We start from the raw sequence: 21170 nt of genomic DNA on the forward strand, positions 1-21170 counted from the left end.
AGTCCATTTGCATTCAAAGTAATTATGAATATGTACATATTGCCATTTTCTTGTTTTATGGTTGTTTTGTAGTTTTTATCTGTTCCTTTCTTTTGCTCTTTCTCTCATGGTTTGCTGGCTTTCTTTAGTGATATATTTGGATTCCTTTTTAAAAATTTTTACGTATCTTTTACTGGTATTTGATTTATGGTTGCCATTAGGTTTTATAGCATCTTGTGCAGTATTCAGTCCGTATTCAGTTGATGATAGCTTAAGTTTGAACCCATTCTTTACTTTTCTCCCATTGCATTTTTAGATATAAGGCATCATAGTTTATAGCTTTTTATTTTGTGAATCCCCTGACTGATTTTTATAGATATTTATATTGCTTTTGTGCTTCCTACTTTTCTTACTCCTACTTATGGTCTTTTCTTTACACTCAGGAGGTCTCATATAACATTTGATATAGGGCTGTTTTAATGGTGATGAATTCCTTTAACTTTTATTTGTCTGGGAAACACTTTTATCTCTCCTTCTATTTAGAACGATTGCCTTGGTGGATAGAGTATTCTTGGTTGTAGATTGTTTCTTTCAGCACTTTGAATATATCATGCCATTTCCTCCTGACCTTCAGTTTCTGCTGAAGAATTGGTTGATAGGCTTTTGTGTTTCCCTTTTATGTAACTGTTTTTCTTTTCTCTTTCTTCTTTTAAAAATTTCTCTTTGAGGGATCCCTGGGTGGCGCAGCAGTTTAGCACCTGCCTTTGGCCCAGGGCGTGATCCTGGAGACCCGGGATCGAATCCCATGTCGGGCTCCTGGTGCATGGAGCCTGCTTCTCCCTCTGCCTGTGTCTCTGCCTCTCTCTCTCTCTCTCTGTGACTATCATAAATAAATTAAAAAAAAAATTCTCTTTGTCACTACCTTTTGCCATTTTAATTGCCATGTGCCTTGGTGTGGGCCTTCTTCAGTTGATTTTGTTGGGGTTCTCTGTGCCTCCTAGATCTGGATTTCCATTTCCTTCCCTAGATTTGGGGATTTTTCAGCTATTATTTCTTCAAATTTTCTACATCTTTTTCTCTTTCTTCTCCTTCTGGGGTCCCTATAATGTAAATGTTATTATGCTTGATGGTATTTCTGAGTTCCCTCAGTTTATTTTAATTTATAATTATTTTTTTCTCTTTCCTGTTCAGCTTAATTGCTTTCCATTATTCTGTCTTCCAGGTCATCCATCTGTTTTTCCATTTCCTCTACTCTGTTCTTCCATCCGGTTTGTTTTTAATTTCAGTTATTGATTTCTTTATTTTTGATTGGTTCTTTTTATGTTTTTAGTCTCTTTGTTGAGAGTGTCACTAAGGTCCTCTATTCTTTTCTCAAGTTCAATGAGTATTTTTATGACCATTACTTGAAATTTTCTTTCAGGCATGTTACTTATCTCCATTATTTTAGGTGCCTTGCTGTGATTTTTTTTTTTCCTCTTCCTTCATTTGGCATATTTCTCTGTCTCTTCATTGTCTCTGTTTTTATGTGTTAGGAAAGTCAGCTATGTCTCCTGCTCTTGAAAGTAGTGGCCTTAATGAAGAAGAGGTCCTGGAGTATCCTGGAGTGCAATGTCCCTTGTTCACCAGAACCTGGAGCTTCAGGGATGTTTCCTATGTGCATTGCATGTACTCCGTTGTTGTGGCTGAACCGCATTTGCCTTTAGTCCAGTTGTGTACTATGACTCTCTTTGCCTGTTGTTGGCAGAGTTTGGTTCCTGTGTTAGTGGGCCAACCTGGGGCTGCTATGTGCGTGATGAGTCAGACCAGTCATTTTCTGGAGATGTGGTAGCGTGGAACTGCAAGGGTGCTTTGCCTCTACCATCATCAGAAACTATCGTCGGTGGATGGGGCCTGCAGTCAGACCAGATGTCTGCCCTCTGCCCTCTGCTGGTACCTCAGTTGAACTGATGTGTATGGTTGTCTTAACCTCTCTCTTTGTAGGAGTCACTTTGAAGTGATTCTGGCCCCTGTTAAGGCTGCTTGCATATTGCCAGGTTTGTGCACCACTTTGGATGTGCTCTGGCCAAGGGCATATTGGAGGAGGCAGGTCTGCAGGAGAAAGCAGGGGCAGGTTTCCTGGTAGTAGCCAGGTTTGGATAGGTCTGCGGTGTGTGTGTGGGGATCTGAAACCAGGTCTGGTTGGAGGGGGGCATGTACGGAGGAGAACACAGGGGTGGGGTGCTGTCTTATGAGTTGCAGTTTGTTGGCCCTGAGCTATTTCCCCCAGGTGTCTGCGTGTCTAAGCTGGGGGGTGAAGGGGGACAGTGGTGCTGGAATGGCGCCTGCCAGCTCCTTTGTTCCTGGAGAAGTCTTCCAGGGAATCCTTGCCCCTCCCACACATGCTCTGAGATTAGTAAACAACTCTCCCTCCCATCTACCCTAGGCATTTTTTAGACTGCTGTTTCCATGTGTGTGGTGCTGTTTCTTTAAGAGCAGAGGCTCAGTTTCCTCTGCCCTTCACTCTCCCAGAGCTGAGCCCACTGAAATTTGAAGTTCTAGGTGTGAGGTTCCACTGACTATAATAATCTGCGAGATTAGGTCACTGGTTTTTAAAAGCCAAATATTATGGAGACTTGTCTTCCTGTGCGGGCTCCCTGTGCTTGGGGTGCCACACCTAAAGGTCTTTTTTTCTTATACCTCTTTGAGCCCACAGTGTCTCTCCCTCATGTGGACAGTCCTGTGGTCCGTACTGTATAAGTGCTGGTTATTTATTTGAATTTCAGTTGTGATATAGAATCATGAAATAACATAGGAATCATGAAATAACATAGGAACATGAAATAATAGTTATGTACCCCCATATCTTCCCTCCTCCCATCCGTTTCCCCTTTCAGAAAATTTAGTCCTAAAACCATTTGGTAGGGCTGAACACTAATGACAGTTGTTGGAGGCATGGTGGCCCAGAGCAGAGTACTGAGCTCAAGTAACTTGAAGAGGGCATCTCCATAAGGTGCTACTTGATACAGGATTGGATAGGGAAGATATCCATCTTGTCTGTCTGAGCCAGAGGAAAATGTCCAAGCACGTGAGGGAGTGAATATGAAGAACTGGTTTCATATGAGGGACTTGATTAAATAAATATATAGAAAGGATAATGAGAGGCATGTTTTTTTGAATCTTAGAAAAGGGAATTGTCAAAGGAACACAAAAGCCAGCTTGAAGGGGCTGTCACTGGCTTAATAGGGAAAACTAGCATAAAAACAAATAATGATAGCAGCAGATTATAACCTGTTGAATGAAATAGGCAACCATGAGTTTATACTGATATAAACAAATTGAAATTTTGATGAGAAAAAGTATATATAAGGCATATAAACAGCACATGAATTTCACAGTCCTCTCCCTAACCAAAATATTGTTAATGACGAAGAAGAGTTTGTTTACAGTGATCACTAGATACTGATCACTAGTATCGAGAATATTATCATTAATGGGCATTGAGATCATATGTCACATGAAAAGTGGCTGTGTTGTGGTTGTGTTGAGAATGTCCTTGTTTGTAGTAACTACACATTTCAGGTATTGGTATTTTAGGAGTTCATAGTACATCAGGTAGTCAACTTCCATTTGGTTCAGAAAAAAGAAAATTTTAGAATAAAACTTGCAAATTGTGATTATGTGTAAAAAAAGTTAATAAAAATTATAATCCATTTATAGAAAGCCAGGTTTTTTTCAGTGATATTTATAGCTTTTTTTTATGCATTATTAGAGTGTTGTTTTTGTGGGTTAAGTATGGCATCATTCCTTTAGGAATGAAAGTAAGATAAAGAAGGAAAACAGAATCCTTTTTGTTCTACAGTGGTGCTCATAGAAGGCCTGAAAGTTACTGATTGTGCCCTGTCCCCTCATAAGACCATATTTCACTGAAGTTGTCGCTGTTTGGATTCAGAAAAGCCATGACTTCAGAATGGGAGAGAGAAAAGACACTGGACAGCTGGGGAGTTGGTAGGAGAGAAGAAGGATGTGTGTGCGTGTGTATGTGTAGTAAGAACTTTTATGTACACTTTTATGGACACGTTTATACTTTAGTCCTGAAACTGATGTATGTTTGTCCCTTTCCTTCCCATAGCAAATTGCTTCATGGTTCAGAGATGGGTATACAGAATTCCCTCAGCCTGGAATATCTTTCTAGCCCTCCCACTTTTCTTTTCACTTTAACTCCTTTTCTTTTTTCTTTTCTTTTCTTTCTTTTTTTTTTTTTTTTTTGTAGTCCCAGCTTAGATGTCACTTCCTTGGTCTCCCTAGACTAGGTTCTCTCTTGAATGGTTCAATTAAACATCATCGATCCTTAACCTCTTCATTTTTTTAATATGGGGATAATAATAATACTTCATTGAATTGTGAGAAGTAAAGGAGTAACTATATGTAAAATGGAATAGTATCTGAGTAAATAGTAAGTGCTATATGAGTTAGCTGTTGCTAGCATAATTGGACATATTTGAAATGTATATTTCATTATACATATTTGTCTAATTATTTGTTGAATGTCTCTTCTTCCCATTAGATTGTTAGTTCCATGAGGAAAAGGACTATTTCATTCAACTCTGTTTCTTATTTACTGATACACATAGTACTAAGCTTTTTTAAACTTACAAAATGGTGGTCTGCAATAGGGGATAATTCAGGCCCACTGAGTTTAGGTTTTTTCCCCAGTTTTATGGAGAAATAATTGATATCGCTCCATAGGTTTTAAATGCACAGCCTTATGGTTTTATTTACATATACTGTGAAGTTATTATGACCATAGGTTCAGCTAACATTTATCTTCTCATATAAATAGAATAAAAAGAAAAGGAAAAAATTATTTATGATGAAAACTGTTAGAATTTACTCTCTTTAACAACTTTCCTATGATATCATTTGACATTGTTATCTATAGTTATTGTGTTGTACATTACTATGCCCCTAGTACTTATTTAGCTTATTACTGGATATTTGTACTCTTTATTATTTTTTTAAGATTTTATTTATTTACTCATGAGAGATACAGAGAGAGAGAGAGAGAGAGGCAGAGACACAGGCAAAGGGAGAAGCAGGCTCCATGCAGGGAGCCTGACGTGGGACTAGATCCTGGGTCTCCAGGATCATGCCCTGGACTAAAGGCGGCACTAAACTGCTGAGCCACCTGGACTGCCCATATTTGTACCCTTTGACCATCTTTCTCCAATTCCCCTCCCCCTGCTCTCCACTTCTGCTAACCATAAGTCTGAACAATATTTGTTTCTCTCTGTCTGAGATTTTGATTAACATAATGCCTTCAGGGTCTGTCCATCCTGTTACAAATAGTAGGATTTCCTCATTTTTTTATAGCTGAATAATACTATGTATATATATATCACACCTGTTTTATCCATTTATATGTTAAGATAAGAACTTAGGTTCTTTCTATGTCTTGACTATTGTAAATAATGCCATGAACATGGGGATGCAGATGTATTTTTGAATGAGTGTTTTTATTTCCTCTGAATGTGTATTCCCAGATGTGGAATTACTGGATTGTAATGTAGTTCAAGTTTTAATTTTTGGAGGATCTTCCATGCCATTTTTCATAGTGCTGTACCAATTCACAATAGTGCACAAAGTATCCCTTTTCTCCACACCCATGCCAGTATTTGTTATCTCTTGATTTATTGATGATGACCATTCTAATAGGCATGAAGTGATATCTCATTGTGGTTTTAGTTTCCATTTCCCTAATTATTAGTGATACTGAGTGTCTTTCATGTAAACCCAGCTAGGTTTTGCCTTTTAGTATATTATAGAACCTACTAGTTCTTATAACCTTGGTGAAGTTATTTAACCTCTCTAGGCTTCAGGTTTCTTATCAGTTAAACTGGGTTATAATATCTACTATCCTGAGTTTTATAGAAAATCTGCTTAAAGGCCTATCATTTTGATGCTGACCATTAAGTGGAAATTTATTAAGTTGTGGCCACAAATATCACTACTAAGAATATAAATATTTTTAATAAATCTCTAAATGAATTAATATAAATGGAAATATCTAGTAAGATTCCTGACTCCAAAGTAGGCTTTGAGTTATTTCAGTAGGCATTCAGTAAGCATACGCTAGTTCTAGACACTGTGTAGGGCACTTTATTTATTTATTTATTTATTTATTTATTTATTTGTAAGTATGTAATGAGAATACACACACACACACACACACACACATGTCCTTTAAGTGTCACAAATACTCTATACTCATTAGGTAGGGTTTTTGTCTCCATTAAATACATAAGCTTAGAGAGGTCAGGTAAATTCCTAGGAGTCAGGATTTAAATTCGTGTCTATTTAGTTGTAAAGTCCTTCTTTTTAGTTTATCATGCTGTCTCTACATTTTTGGTTAGAGATAATTTTGGAATTATCCGTGTGTTCTCTTTTACAATGCCATTGGTGATGGTGGCAAGTATAAAATTAATTGGTCTTCAAAAATTGTGATTTTAGTCAGATTACTACTACTGAAAACCTACCTGAGTTCTTTTTATGTGGAAGAGTGTATATACTCGTAACTGTGATAAAGCACCGGAATACTTTTAGGAGTATCAGAGTCTTTGGTGGATTGCATCTTTAATAATTGTGAGCAGTGGAAGCTTTAGAACCTTTTGGGGAATAAGAGGAAAGCAAGACTTTAAAGAAAAAGGAATAGAAATACATGATTCTTTCATACTACACTTTTGTACAACCTTCTGGTCCTAAACTCAGCTATTACTAAAAATTTAACTGTTCAATACATTAATACATTCTTTTCTCAAAACAATAAACATATGTTCATATATGTTAAGACACCCCACACACATTTAGTAAAATATGAAAGCTTCATTTCCATTTCTTCTCCCATCCCTACATCTCTCCATAGAAGTTTTTTTTCATAAAAATGTGTTACTTAATGTTAACTTGTAATGAGTATATTATTATATTTAAATGAATTAATATTTTAAAGTTTCTCAGTTTTAATTTCTTATTTGGAAAAATATTGATATAATTCACACAAAGACCTGAATGTGGTTTGAGACCAAATAATTCCAAAACTGCTACAGTATATTGTCACTAGTAATGAATATTGTACGCCATAATAATCTAGAAAAAACATGGCTTGATAATGTTGATGAGAAGAGGACAATATAACATCCCACAAGAATAGAAAACAGTCCTGGAGAAAATGCAGTAAAATGCACTCACTCTATCAAATCACTCTATTTTGAGTTATTTCATACTTGGCTTTTTCAAAAGTTTTTAATACTATAATTAAACTTATATATGATGAAAAGTGTATTAAAATATGAACGGGCATAATATCTCTATTTCAGAAACTCTGTAGTGATGCTCAAGTAAAAGTCTTTGGGAAATGCTGCCAACTGAAACCTGGAGGAGACAGTTCTTCCTCATTGGATAGTTCTATGACTTCATCTTCTGATGTAAAAGACCAGTGTCCTAAGTACCAAGTAAGATCATTGATGTCATTTATTTATTCATTCATTCACAAATATCTTTGAGTACCTACAGTGTGTTGTGTACTATCCTAGAGACTGAGGATACAACAGGAGCTAGTCTTTATCCTCCTGGGGAGGCAGGTAGTTAAACAAGTAAGTTGATACATTTTGATAAATTTTAGGAGAAGTTCAGAGAACTATAGCATAGATAGCAAGGAGAAATTTCTCCCTTTCCCAATTCAGATTTTTTGGGCTACCAGAATAATTAATTTTAGATAATTTTAAATTATTGAAATATGAATATAAACATAAAATAATACAATTTGGCTGTAGTGTGAAATTAAAGTATGATTGGAAGTATACACATGCAGAAATGGGCGTTTATTTATATTTTTCAGAAGTAATGTGACCCTTCTTTTAAAATACAAAATTAAACAAATTAGTACTTAATAGGAACTTCTGTATAAACTTGTTATATTTTATGTAAGATTGTTTTCAGACCAAGTATATGTCATCTATATGAATTTATTTGTCTCATCCAGCTTGCATGAATGAATCACAAGTATTTTATATTTAGCAATACCAACATAGAATTTTGGGTCTTTAAATTTTTTGTAATTAGGTAATTATGTTTGGATGGGAAGAGACCCTTCTATCATGTCCATGTGACAGTGTATGTGAAAGATCTCCAAAGTTTTTCAAAATCTAGATACTACTAGACTTTTCTCCTGTCTTCCCCGTTTCTCCTCCAGCTTAAGCATGATACTTTAGTAAATTCCTAATAGTGTTATGCAATGTGACTTCAGCATATTTATACCAGTTTGGATGTTTGCTGATTTGATGAATTGTGTAAACGTGTGTTTCAATATGGTCCTGGAAATACGCTTTTTTTTTTTTTAGCAAGAGACATTGAATTATTATAGCATATAGTTCACTACACTTGATAAAATGTGATTTCAGATAGCTAGAACATTATCTTTGATTTATACAGATTATTACAGATTAATAGCTTCCAGCAAGAAGTAATTTTTAAAAATTGGCCTTTTATATAAGGGCCTTATAAGGCATAAAGGTAATAATAGCACTTTTTAAATGAGAACTTTTATTACAGATTATGTCACATTAAAATATATAACATGCCAGTGACACTCATGATAATTATTTCATATGTATTAGAGCAGGCAAGGAGAATCTTTACTGGCAAACTATATGGTTTTATATAATTCAAATACCAATTTATTTTTACTGTATTTTGCTTCCTGAGAGCTTGTTTCTAGTTTTGGTAGTAAAATCTATAAATTCTGTGATACTTAAATTCATAATAATTTTGAAGATAGGCATTGATCTTTTTAAAAAAACAACAAACCTTCACACTTGATCACTAAAAAAATTATTTGGCACAGTTTCTAGAATGTTCTTAGTACCCAAACCTTTGTGTTTTGAAATAAAAGTTTTATCTTAACCAGATACATGGATGAGTTCTTTCAGTAACTAGGTATATAAAAAGTGACTTTTTTCTTAAACACTAGCTTTGTGTCTTTATTAAAACAAAATAAAGACTACATGGCACCTTAAGAGAGAAAAAATAATATGTAAATGAGTATATATAAAAACTAATACAAAATAGTTCTGTATAATGAAATAGATTGCTATTTGAGGATGCTTAAGAGAGATAGCAAAGGTAAATGTAGATTTTTTTCTAGCCCAGATGGGCAATAAATAAGCAGAAGAGTGGAAAAATCCCATAAAAATAAAAATAGTATGCAGATGTATTCCTTGGCCTCCCATGTAAAATGGAGGTCTTCATCATTTTATTGTTATCACCAGAACAGTCTTTTTTAAAGTATTTTTTTAAACTCCTACTAATTTTTTTTTTTTTTTTTATGATGGAATGGCTTAGTGAAATTTGCGAATAATACTCAATTACTGACTTCTGTAGTTTAGGTCCTATTCCTCATCACTTATTGTATAACTGTGTAAATTAGGAATTGCTATTTCTAGAGATTCTTTTGTTCTTGTGACAAGAAGTCTGAAAGGCCCTCTGAGTATGAGACATGGGCCTCGAGATGGCTTTAGAACCCAAGGCATCCTTATCTTTCTACTTAGCCAGAGTTAATGTGTAATCTCATTGACTGGGCTTTTGTTGAATGCATATAAACGCATGAATTCTGAAAGGTGCTACTCCCAACCATTAGTTTAACCCTTTGGATGTAGAAACCAACTGTCAATTCGTCTACAAGGGAGGCTATGAAATACACTTTTTTTTTGTTGTTGTTAGGCACATTGTTGCCCTGAAACATATGAGACTTCAAAAAATAAGGAATAAGATATTTTGTGGGTAATTAGTGTTATTTACCACAGTATCTAATTAGTAAGTAAATGTATGAGTTCAATTTCATCTTTTTTTCTGACTCCTAAATGATGACAAAGAGGAATGGAAAGGAATAACTTCTAATTGGATTTCTTTGAGAACAAGACATTCTAATGTTTTAAATAAGTCCTTATAAAAAATAGCAAAATAAACTACCGTGTTTGTAGATAGCTCTTTTGCACAGTAAGAGCAGTAAAAGCTGTACTGCATGTTCACTGAATTGAATTTCTTATTTTCTGTCCTGGAAAAACATTGCATATGCACGAGATGTAGTTAACAGTGTTTATTTAGCATTAAGCATTATTATAGTAGCAAAAACCTGGAAGTAACTTAAATGTCCATTAGTAAGGGAAACTAATTTTCATACTGTAGAATACTATGCAGCTCTTCAAAAGGAGTCTTTGTATAACGATATGGTTAAGTCTGTAACACATTGTGCAATGAAGAAACTCAAGCTATAGAACATTGTATACAATGTAGAATCACTTTTTAAAAGAGTGTATAGAATTATAAAGAATAACTACAGCAAAGGAATTTTCAGTAGAACTCAGGATTTGAAATAGGTTGTAAATTCTGTAGTTCTATTAATGTTACAATTATTTTTTAGGGTTCTCGGTGCTCTTCTGATGCCAATATGCTTGGAGAGATGATGTTTGGCTCTGTAGCAATGAGCTACAAAGGGTCCACCTTAAAAATTCATCAGATCCGGTGAGGGATTTTCTAATTTTTCATAATCCATTTTAGAACATGTAATTTTTGAAGAAGAGAGAATTCCCTGTAGTCTTCACATAGATTGAACATGTCAGATCTTACAGTGTTTTATGGGGTTCATGCTGCTTCATGACTGTTTTAACTATGGAGTGAAATCTCTGTGATTTATGTCTTTTTGTGAGGGAGAGGGGCATAGAGGGAGGGAGAGAGAGAATCTTCAGCAGACTCCATACCATAGCATGAAGCCTGACACGGAGCTCAGTCTCCCAACCCTGAGACCATGACCTTAGCCGAAATCAGAAGTCAGATAATTAACTGACTAAGCCACCCAAGTGTCCCTAATTTGTAATAAATTGAGAAGTTCCTTGTGTTTTAGTTTTGATCTCTCTCTGTCCATTTCTTTTCCTTCATAGTTCTCCTCCACAACTTATGCTCAGCAAAGTTTTTACTGCACGAACTGGAAGCAGTATCTGTGGAAGTCTCAATACGTAAGTGATTATGAATGCTGAGAAAAATGTATTATTTAGGACATGCAAAGCATGAAAACTAACAAACTATTCTCAGGGTTGCAGTTTCAATTGAATTTTCTTCCATTCCCTTAAATTTGAAAGTTTATGGAGGCCAGACTTTTTTCTTTTAGCTTTATTGAGATATAATTGACATGCAACACTGTAAATTTAATGTGAGCAGCACATTTATTTGATATGTTGCAAAATGATTACCACCATATAATTAGCTAACTAATACCTCCATCTTGTCAAAATTACCGTTTCTCTTTTGTGGTAAGATCAGCTAAGATTTACTCTCTTAGCAACTTTCTTTTTTTTTTTTTTAAGATTTTATTTATTTATTCATGAGCGACACAGAGAGAAAAGCAGAGACACAGGCAGAGGGAGAAGCAGGCTCCATGCAGGAAGCCTGATGTGGGACTCGATTCCAGGACTCCAGGATCACGCCCTGGGCCGAAGGCAGTCGCCAAACCGCTGAGCCACCCAGGGATCCCCATCTTAGCAACTTTCAAGTATATAAAATAACAGTATTATTAGCTATCGATAGCATGCTATACATTAGATCCCAGAACTTACTAATTTTATAACTGAAGTTTATACACTTTGACTGTTACCTCCCCATTTCCTCTACTCTCAGCCCCTGGTAGCCACCACCCTGCTTTCTGTTTTTCTATGTTCAATTTTTTATATTACACATGTGAGTGATTCTATACAGTATTTATATTTCTCTGACTTATTTCACTTAGCATGATGCCTTTAATGTTCATTCAGGTTGTCTCAAATGGCAGGATTTCCTTTTCTCATGGCTGTGTGTGTGTGTGTGTGTATGACATTTTATCCATTCATCTTTTGATAGACATTTAGTTTGTCTCCATTTATTGACAGTTGTCACTAATGCTATAGTGAACACCTGAGTGCAGATATCTCTATGAGATCCTTATTTTAGTTCCTTTGGATATATATCTAGAAGTGGGATTCCTGGATCATATGGTAGTTTCTATTTTTAATTTTTTGAAGAACCTTCATACTGTTTTCACAGTGGCTGTATCAATTTATATTCCCACCAGCAGTGCCCAAGGGTTCCTTCTTCTCCATACCCTGTCCACCACTTGATATCATTTCTTGTCTTTTTGATGTTAACAATTAAAAAAGGTGTGAAGTAATTTCCCTGATGATTAGTGATGATTGAGCACCTTTTCATGTACCTCTTGGTCATTTGCATATCTTCTTTGGAAAATTGTCTATTCAGTTCTTCTGAATATTCAGAAGTATTAATTTTTTTAGATTGTTTTTTTGCCATTGATTTTTGTGGATTATTTATATATTTTGGATATTAACCCTTCATCAGATAAAGGATTTGCATTTTTTTTTTTTTTTACCATTCCATAGATTGCCTTTTCATTTTGTCAGTTATTTGCAGTGTAGAAGCTTTTTGTGTGATGTATTCCCATTTACTTATTTTTGCTTTTGTGGCTTGTGCTGTTTATGTCATATGTAGAAATTGTTGCTATGACCAATGTCAAGGAGCTTTTCCCTTATGGTTTCTTCTAGAAGATTTGCAGTTTTGGAGTCTTTTGTTTTATGTCTTTAATCAATTTTGAGTTCATTTTTGTGAGTGGTGTAAGATAATTTTAATTTCATTCATCTGCATGTGGTTATTCAGTTTTTCTGTCATAATTTTTTGAAGGTACTATCCTTTCCCTGTTAAATGTTCTTGGGTCCCTTATCAAATACTAGTTGACTGTATATGCAGGGTTTTTTTTCCTGGGCTCTTGATTCTGTTCCGTTAATTTGTGTGTCTATTTTTATGCCAGTACTATACTGTTTTGATTACCTGAGCTTTGTAGTATAGTTTGAAATCGAAAAGTGTGATCTCTCCAGCTTTGTTCTTTTTGTCAGGATTGCTTTGGCTATTCAGAGTCTTTTTGTAGCTTCTAACAGATTTTAGGATTTTTTTCTTATTTCTATGAAAAATTCCATTGGAACCTTGATAAGACTTGCATTGAATCTATAGATGACTTTGGGTAATTTAACATTTTAACAATATTTGTTCTTTCAACCTACTTTTTGGAGGATTTTTTTCGTGGAAAGATGTTGTATTTTGTCCTATGCTTTTTCATCTATTGACATGATGGTATGATTTTTATCTTTCATTCTTTTAATGTGGTAATTATCATTTATTGCTTGCATCCTTGCATCCCAGTGATAAATCTTACTTGATCATATTAAATGATCCTTTTAATATTCTTTTGAATTTGGTTTGCTAATATTTTGTGGAGAATCTTTGCATTTATAATAATCAGGAGAAGTGCTGAAAATTTTCTTGGTGTCAGGGCAATGCTGGCTTTGTAAGATGTGTTTTGTAGTGTTCCTTCTTTTATTTATTGAACAGTTTGAGTAGAATTGGCATTAATTCTTCTTTAAATATTTGGTAGAATGTACCAAGGAAACCATCTGGTCCCTTTGGCTTTTCTGTGTTGGGAGGTTTTCTTTTTTCTCTTTTTTCTTTTCTTTTCTTTTCTTTTCTTTTCTTTTCTTTTCTTTTCTTTTCTTTTCTTTTCTTTTTTCTTTTCTTTTCTTTCTTTTTTCTTTTTCCTTTTCTTTTTTTTTTTTCTTAAGAGTTTATTCATGAGAGACACACAGAGAGAGGCGGAGACATAGGCAGAGGGAGAAGCAGGCTCCCTGTGGGAAGCCCAATGCGGGACTCGATCCCAGGACCCCAGGATCATGCTCTGAACCAAAGGCAGATGCTCAACCGCTGAGCCACCCAGGCGTCCCAGCGTTGGGAGGTTTTTGATTAATGATTCATTCTCCTTACTTATTATTGGTCTGTTTCGATTTTCTATTTCTTCATGACTCATTCCTGGTAGGTTGTATGTATCTAGGAATTTATCCCTTTCTTATAGGTTATCCACTTTATTGCTGTATAACTGCTTATAGTAGTGTAATATAAAGTTTTAATTTCACTCATTTGCATGTGGTTATCCAGTTTTCCTATCATCATTTATTCCTAAAATGTTCCATGCACACTTGAGAAGAATGGTATTCTGCTGCTGTTGGATTTATCTATCTATCTATATCTATATAGATATATAGATATATATCTATATAGATATATCTATCTATATCTGTATATCTATATCTGTTAATTCCATTTGGCCTAAGGTATGGTTCAAGTTCAACATTTCTTTGTTGACTTCCTGTCTGGTTGATCTATTCATTGTTGGAAGTAGAGTATTAAAGTCCCAGGGACGCCTGGGTGGCTCAGCAGTTGAGTGTCTGCCTTTGGCTCAGGGCGTGATACTGGAGTCTGGGATTGAGTCCCATGTTGGGCTTCCTGCATGGAGCCTGCTTCTCCCTCTTGTCTATGTCTCTGCCTCTTTCTCTTTTTCCATGTCTCTCATGAATAAATAAAATCTTTTTAAAAACAACAAAAAAAATAAAGCCCTTTACTAATTATTGCAGTCTTGTCTCTTTAGATCCGTTAGTTATTTGCTTAACATGTTTAGGTGCTCTAATGTTGAGTGCATTTGTATTTATGCTATATCTTCTTGCTGAATTGCTCCTCTTTTGTATGACCATTTCTGTCTCTTGTGTATTTTTGGCTTGAAGTCCATTTTTTCTGATATAAGTATAGCTTTCTTTGCTCTTTTTCGATTTCCACTTATATGGATTCTTTTTCTATCCCTTCACATTGAGCCTATATGCGTTCTCAAAGCTGAAGTGAGTCTCTTGTAGGCAGCATATTGTTGGGTGTTATTTTTTTAATTCATTCAGCCACTTTGTGTTTGGAGTCCAGATTACTTCTCATTTGAGTTTAGTTGAAGAATAGGGAATGTGCTTTCTCTTTCCTAATTTGCTTCTAGAAGCTATAGCTAGAAGTAAAATGTTGACAATATTCCCATGTTAAGATGAGATACTTATTTTACATTATGTAGTGCCATGCCAAGTTAGCATCTGTGTATGTGCTCTTCAGTTTTCAGATCACTTCAGAATTAACTCTACAGGGCAGCCGGGGTGGCTCAGCGGTTTAGCGCCGCATTCAGTCCAGGATGTGATGCTGGAGACCCGGGATTGAATCCAGCGTCGGGCTCCCTGCATGGAGCCTGCTTCTCCCTCTGCCTGTGTCTGTGCCTCTCTCTCTCTATGTCTCTCATGAATAAATAAATAAAATCTTAAAAAAAAAAAATTACCTCTGCAGTCAGGAGTAGTCTAGATCACCCATCGTGGGGCATAAGAATACCCCAAGGTATTAATGCCAAGATTAGAAAAGTGAAGCTGAAACAAAGGCAGGCCTGATAATTGGAATCCGGTGCTACATGTCGGAACCTAGTAAATGAAAGACTGGGGCTAGGGTGAGGTGTTAGTGGATTCCAGCGATGGATTCTGCAGGGACCAGATTAGAATGCTAGCTAGCCAGAATCTCTGGGGTTACCCAAAGTCAAAAGCAGCAGGAGGTAGCAAGGAGCCTACTCAAAACTAGAAAAATTCTCAAAAGTTCCATTAATTGTAAATGCTCCAAGAAGACCTCTCAGGAGTTCTATTAGCTGAGGTTCTAATACTTGTAGCTGTTTATTAACTTTTCTGTTAGGAAGGAAGAAAAGGGAGAGATGTTTTTTCACAGTGTTAGAGATGCTTAAAAAATACACTAAAAGTGCTAATTTTTAACAGTTTAATACTAAAGTAGAAATTAGAGATCCTCACGTTGGAATCACTGATTTTACCTCGGATCCTCTCAGTTTCTTCATCTTTTCTAATTTTTTTATAGGTTCTTAAAATCCCTAGGAAGGATACTTTGTACTAAGAACATAAAGTAGTTTAATTTTTGTTATTCAGATAATTTACTAACAGGAGTGATCATTTATAATGTGTGAACAAATGACACTATTTTGATATTTGGTTGATTTCTTTTCTTTTCTCTTCTCTTCTCTTTTCTTTTCTTTTCTTTTCTTTTCTTTTCTTTTCTTTTTTCTTTTCTTTTCCTTTTTTCCCTGCTAGAAGTTTAGAAAATAATATCAGGTCCAAAATATGAGGGAAAAGCTTTACAATTTAAATTAGGGTCAGTAATTCTGTAAAGGTCTAGATAGTAAATAATTTTGGCTTTGTGGGCCAGATAATATGTCTGGTTTCTCAGCTGTAGCATTAAAGCAGCCATATGCAGTACATATGTGAAAGGGCATATCTGTGTTCCATTAAAACTTTATTTATAAAAACAGGCAGCAGGCTATATTTAGCCCTCCAAGTGTAGTTTACCAACCTCTTATTTAAAAGATTAGGTAGTTTATGGTACTAACAAGAATACTTAAAACTTAATAAAAAAAACTGTTTTACACATAAAATTTCATTGAGATATGCAAAGAGTTGCCAAAAAGAGCATAAGATGAATTTGCAACTTATTGTTTCTTTTCCTCCTTTAGGCTTCAAGACAGTCTTGAATTCATCAATCAGGACAATAGTACATTAAAGGCTGATAATAACACAGTTATTAATGGACTACTTGGAAATATAGGTAAATGGTTCCTTTGGTTTTATAAGTTTTAAATAAGTTAACAGTATAACAAAGATTTGCAGTTCTTTCTTAATAATACAGATCTTTTATAAGACCACAGATTTTGACATACTAGAAGTAGAAAAGGGATTTAAATTGGAAGTATGTATAACGTTTATATTATTTGAAAAACACAATTTTTGTATATTTGAACATAATATTCATTTTTGTATCTGAAAAAGAACTGCTGAAGATATATCTGGTTTGTTTTTTGTTTTTAACTTTATGCATCTTTAAAAGGCTCATTGGTATAAAAAGTCCTTCTCAGCTTTTTACAATATTTCACCTGAGGAAGACTGGTATTACACTTTTTCCCTTGTCTCTTCCCTAACCATAAAAGTAATTTTAAAATGGTGCTCATTTTTGTGACCTGAATTCAGATAGATGAGCAGATACTCAAATTTGATGTTCTTTAAAATATTCATTAAAATAACAGCTTATTTAGTAATTTGAATAGTTGATTGTTACTATTTAAGTTCAACTTCTGAAATGACAAACTATTCCTAAAATTTCTGGTCATTTGTTTTACCCTACAAAGTTCAACTGAATTGTTGCTGGCCATGTTCCTGGTGTGTAAATAACTATAGCATGCCAGAATGTGGACAGGAATTAGACTAAGATAAATATTTATTTTATTCTTTATTTAGTGAGAATTTTCATTTGGAATTGATTTGAATAAATATTAAATATATAAGTAGGAAACAGTTTTTCTTCCAGCTTGAATCGTAATGTATTCTATTATTTTTTATAGTTCATGTTTATTCAAACAAGCAACCATTTATTCAGCAAGTAGTGTGGGCTAGTTATAGGGTCAGGCATGTAATTTTAAAAGTTTGCACATTTGGGGTACCTGGGTGGCTCAGTTGGTTAAGTGAAATCAAGTGACTCTTGATTGTGGCTCAGGTCATGATCTCAGGGATGTGAGATCAAGCCCCGTGTCAGGCTCTGTGTTCAGTGGTGAATTTGCTTGAGATTCTTTCTTTCCCTCTGTCCTTCCCCCTACTTCTAGATTCTCTCTCTCTCTCTCTCTCAAAATAAATAAATTAAAAAAAAAAGAAAGTTTGCACATTTTTTAGAAAAATTAGAGGGGTTCTGCTTTTTCTTAACTCACTTGATTATTTCATTGGTTTAATGAAGTAAAAATGTAACAGGGAGACAACTGAATCTTTTCAGATTCTCCTGAAAGATTTTCTGAATCTTCTGAAAAGATTCACTTGTCTCTTTTTCCGTTATAATGTGATACTTTTCAAAGCTCAATAAGTTAATTAAAAGCTATTTATTTTAATAATCCAAATCCATTATCGCTTATAACAGTAAATCACCTTATGGATGCTAGGTATACCCATCTTTGTTTTAATACAGGTTAGGAAGTGAATCCATTTAACAAAGTATAGACTTAAATAATGAGTGGCTTTTACTTGTATGTTTGTAATTGTGAATCAAGGATATTTGAGTACCATTTCTTATTTTCTTTACATTTCCGATTTATCAGCAAATACTTACCAAGTACGTGTTGTATGCTAAGCACTCTGCTAGGCCCTGAGGGTACATGCAGTGGTGAACCAGACACATTTCCTGCCTCAACAGATTTATAGTTAGTGGGAGTCATACAAATAATGCAACAATTACAGTAGAGTGCAGTTAATGTTAAAGAGCAGGGTGTGATACAAATGAGGAAGAGTACCTAATTCAGTCCTAGAGAGTCTCAGACTTTCTTAAAGAAGGGAAGCCTAATCTTGAAGGATTAGCCCTGTGTTTGGGGACTAGAAATGTTCTAGGAAAAAGCAGTAGTGTGTGCACAGACCTAGGAGTTAAGAGATCATAGCATGAGTAAATAATGTGAATAAATCAGTGTTGATGGAGCCAAGAATAGGAGTAACGAAAGTTAAAAGAAATGAAAAAGTTTGTGGGAGGTTGATGACAAAGGGCACCTTGGGCCATAGTGAGGAATTTGAACTTAGGCTTTAAGAAGTTGGGTAGTCCAAAAGCATAAGATACCTAGGAATAAACCTAACCAAAGAGGTGAAGGATCTATACCCTAAAAACTATAGAACACTTCTGAAAGAAATTGAGGAAGACACAAAGAGATGGAAAAATATTCCATGCTCATGGATTGGCAGAATTAATATTGTGAAAATGTCAATGTTACCCAGGGCAATATACACGTTTAATGCAATCCCTATCAAAATACCATGGCCTTTCTTCAGAGAGTTAGAACAAATTATTTTAAGATTTGTGTGGAATCAGAAAAGACCCCGAATAGCCAGGGGAATTTTAAAAACGAAAACCATAGCTGGGGGCATCACAATGCCAGATTTCAGGTTGTACTACAAAGCTGTGGTCATCAAGACAGTGTGGTACTGGCACAAAAACAGACACATAGATCAATGGAACAGAATAGAGAACCCAGAAGTGGACCCTGAAATGTATGGTCATCTAATATTCGATAAAGGAGGAAAGACTATCCATTGGAAGAAAGACAGTCTCTTCAATAAATGGTGTTGGGAAAATTGGACATCCACATGCAGAAGAATGAAACTGGACCACTCTCTTTCACCATACACAAAGATAAACTCAAAATGGAAGAGAGATCTAAATGTGAGACAAGAGTCCATCAAAATCCTAGAGGAGAACACAGGCAACACCCTTTTTGAACTCGGCCACAGTAACTTCTTGCAAGATACATCCACAAAGGCAAAAGAAACAAAAGCAAAAATGAACTATTGGGACTTCATCAAGATAAGAAGCTTTTGCACAGCAAAGGATACAGTCAACAAAATTTAGTTTTGTTGTCTTTTAGAGACAACCTACAGAATGGGAGAAGATATTTGCAAACGACATATCAGATAAAGGGCTAGTTTCCAAAATCTATAAAGAACTTATTAAACTCAACACCAAAGAAACAAACAATCCAATCATGAAATGGGCAAAAGACATGAAGAGAAATCTCACAGAGGAAGACATGGACATGGCCAACATGCACATGAGAAAATGCTCTGCATCACTTGCCATCAGGGAAATACAAATCAAAACCACAATGAGATACCACCTCACACCAGTGAGAATGGGGAAAATTAACAAGGCAGGAAGCAACAAATGTTGGAGAGGATGCGGAGAAAAGGGAACCCTCTTACACTGTTGGTGGGAATGTGAACTGGTGCAGCCACTCTGGAAAACTGTGGAGGTTCCTCAAAGAGTTAAAAATAGACCTGCCCTACGACCCAGCAATTGCACTGTTGGGGATTTACCCCAAAGATTCAGATGCAATGAAACGTCGGGACGCCTGCACCCCGATGTTTCTATCAGCAATGGCCACAATAGCCAAACTGTGGAAGGAGCCTCGATGTCCATCGAAAGATGAATGGATAAAGAAGATGTGGTTTATGTATACAATGGAATATTACTCAGCCATTAGAAACGACAAATACCCACCATTTGCTTCAACGTGGATGGAACTGGAGGGTATTATGCTGAGTGAAATAAGTCAATTGGAGAAGGACAAGCAGTGTATGTTCTCATTCATTTGGGGAATATAAATAATAGTGAAAGGGAATATAAAGGAAGGGAGAAGAAATGTTGGGAAATATCAGGAAGGGAGACAGAACATAAAGACTCCTAACTCGGGGAAACGAACTAGGGGTGGTGGAAGGGGGGAGGAGGGTGGGTGTTGGAGGGGAATGGGTGACGGGCACTGAGGTGGACACTTGACGGGATGAGCACTGGGTGTTTTTCTGTATGTTGGTAAATTGAACACCAATAAAAATTAATTAAAAAAATTAAAATAAAATAAAATAAAATAAAAAAGAAATTGGGTAGTAATGAGGGTGTGTTAGTTTGGGTCCTTTACCTGTTTTTTAACAGGTGCCAAGACAGGATTAAATATGCAAGGATATTATTAGGGGAAATGACTGTGTGAGAGAAAATGAGGAAACTGGGAAAGGTCATGAGAGCCCTCAGATTGTGTTGCAAGTCTGACCCCAAATGAAAGAGAAAAATAGAAAATTGAATGGAAGTGTCCTTTCCTATCATGCAACCCATGGAAGGTTTGGTAAGGCCACTGACAAGTCCTTAGGTCAAAGTATGTTGTCACAGGTGAGCCGTATGTTGCCAGAAATGTACCTGACTTACTCTTCTTGCTACGTTCAGTCACTGGTTAGGAACTCTGCCTATGGGATATGTGGCCTTGGAAAACATCACATGTCAGAAAACAGCAATTTGGGGTATGTAGTCAATTACAGTCCTTACAGCTGGAGATCTTTGCAGTGCATTCTGAAGGCCACACAGAGGAGTTGTCAGAATATAGAAATATGATCAGATTAGATTTTTATCTGCAGAATAATGTTTTGATTGCAATGGGAAAGGATTCAAGTAAACCAGTAGGATCGAGGAAAAGATCTGTGTTAGAAGGCTGCTGGTGGTGATTCACATGACAGGTAATGGAGACCTAGAGCCGGATTGTGTCAAGGGTAGAGAGCTGTTGAGAGGTTCATTATGGGAAATAGAGTGGATGGGACTTTGTAATTAGATGAAAGAAGAGAGGAAAAAGGAGGAAATAAGTGTGTCCCTTTGCTGTCTGGTTG

The 21170-nt window shown here is 35.6% G+C and overlaps 1 protein-coding gene across 6 annotated transcripts in view; it reads left to right on the plus strand.

The window, feature by feature from the left end:
• The window catches only part of FNIP1 (folliculin interacting protein 1), a 155719-nt gene that overhangs the window by 81484 nt on the left and 53065 nt on the right, over positions 1 to 21170 (plus strand). For 4 of the 6 annotated variants that reach the window (XM_041762090.1, XM_041762092.1, XM_041762093.1 and 1 more), the window contains 4 exons: positions 7329 to 7463; positions 10430 to 10530; positions 10947 to 11021; positions 16460 to 16551. In XM_041762090.1, coding sequence (XP_041618024.1) covers positions 7329 to 7463; positions 10430 to 10530; positions 10947 to 11021; positions 16460 to 16551 — 403 coding nt within the window. The remainder of the gene's footprint in view (positions 1 to 7328; positions 7464 to 10429; positions 10531 to 10946; positions 11022 to 16459; positions 16552 to 21170) is intronic. The other 2 variants (XM_041762095.1, XM_041762096.1) reach the window with 1 other exon arrangement.

The sequence above is a fragment of the Vulpes lagopus genome, chromosome 7, assembly GCF_018345385.1.
Source record: "Vulpes lagopus strain Blue_001 chromosome 7, ASM1834538v1, whole genome shotgun sequence".
In the NCBI taxonomy this organism is placed as follows: domain Eukaryota; kingdom Metazoa; phylum Chordata; class Mammalia; order Carnivora; family Canidae; genus Vulpes; species Vulpes lagopus.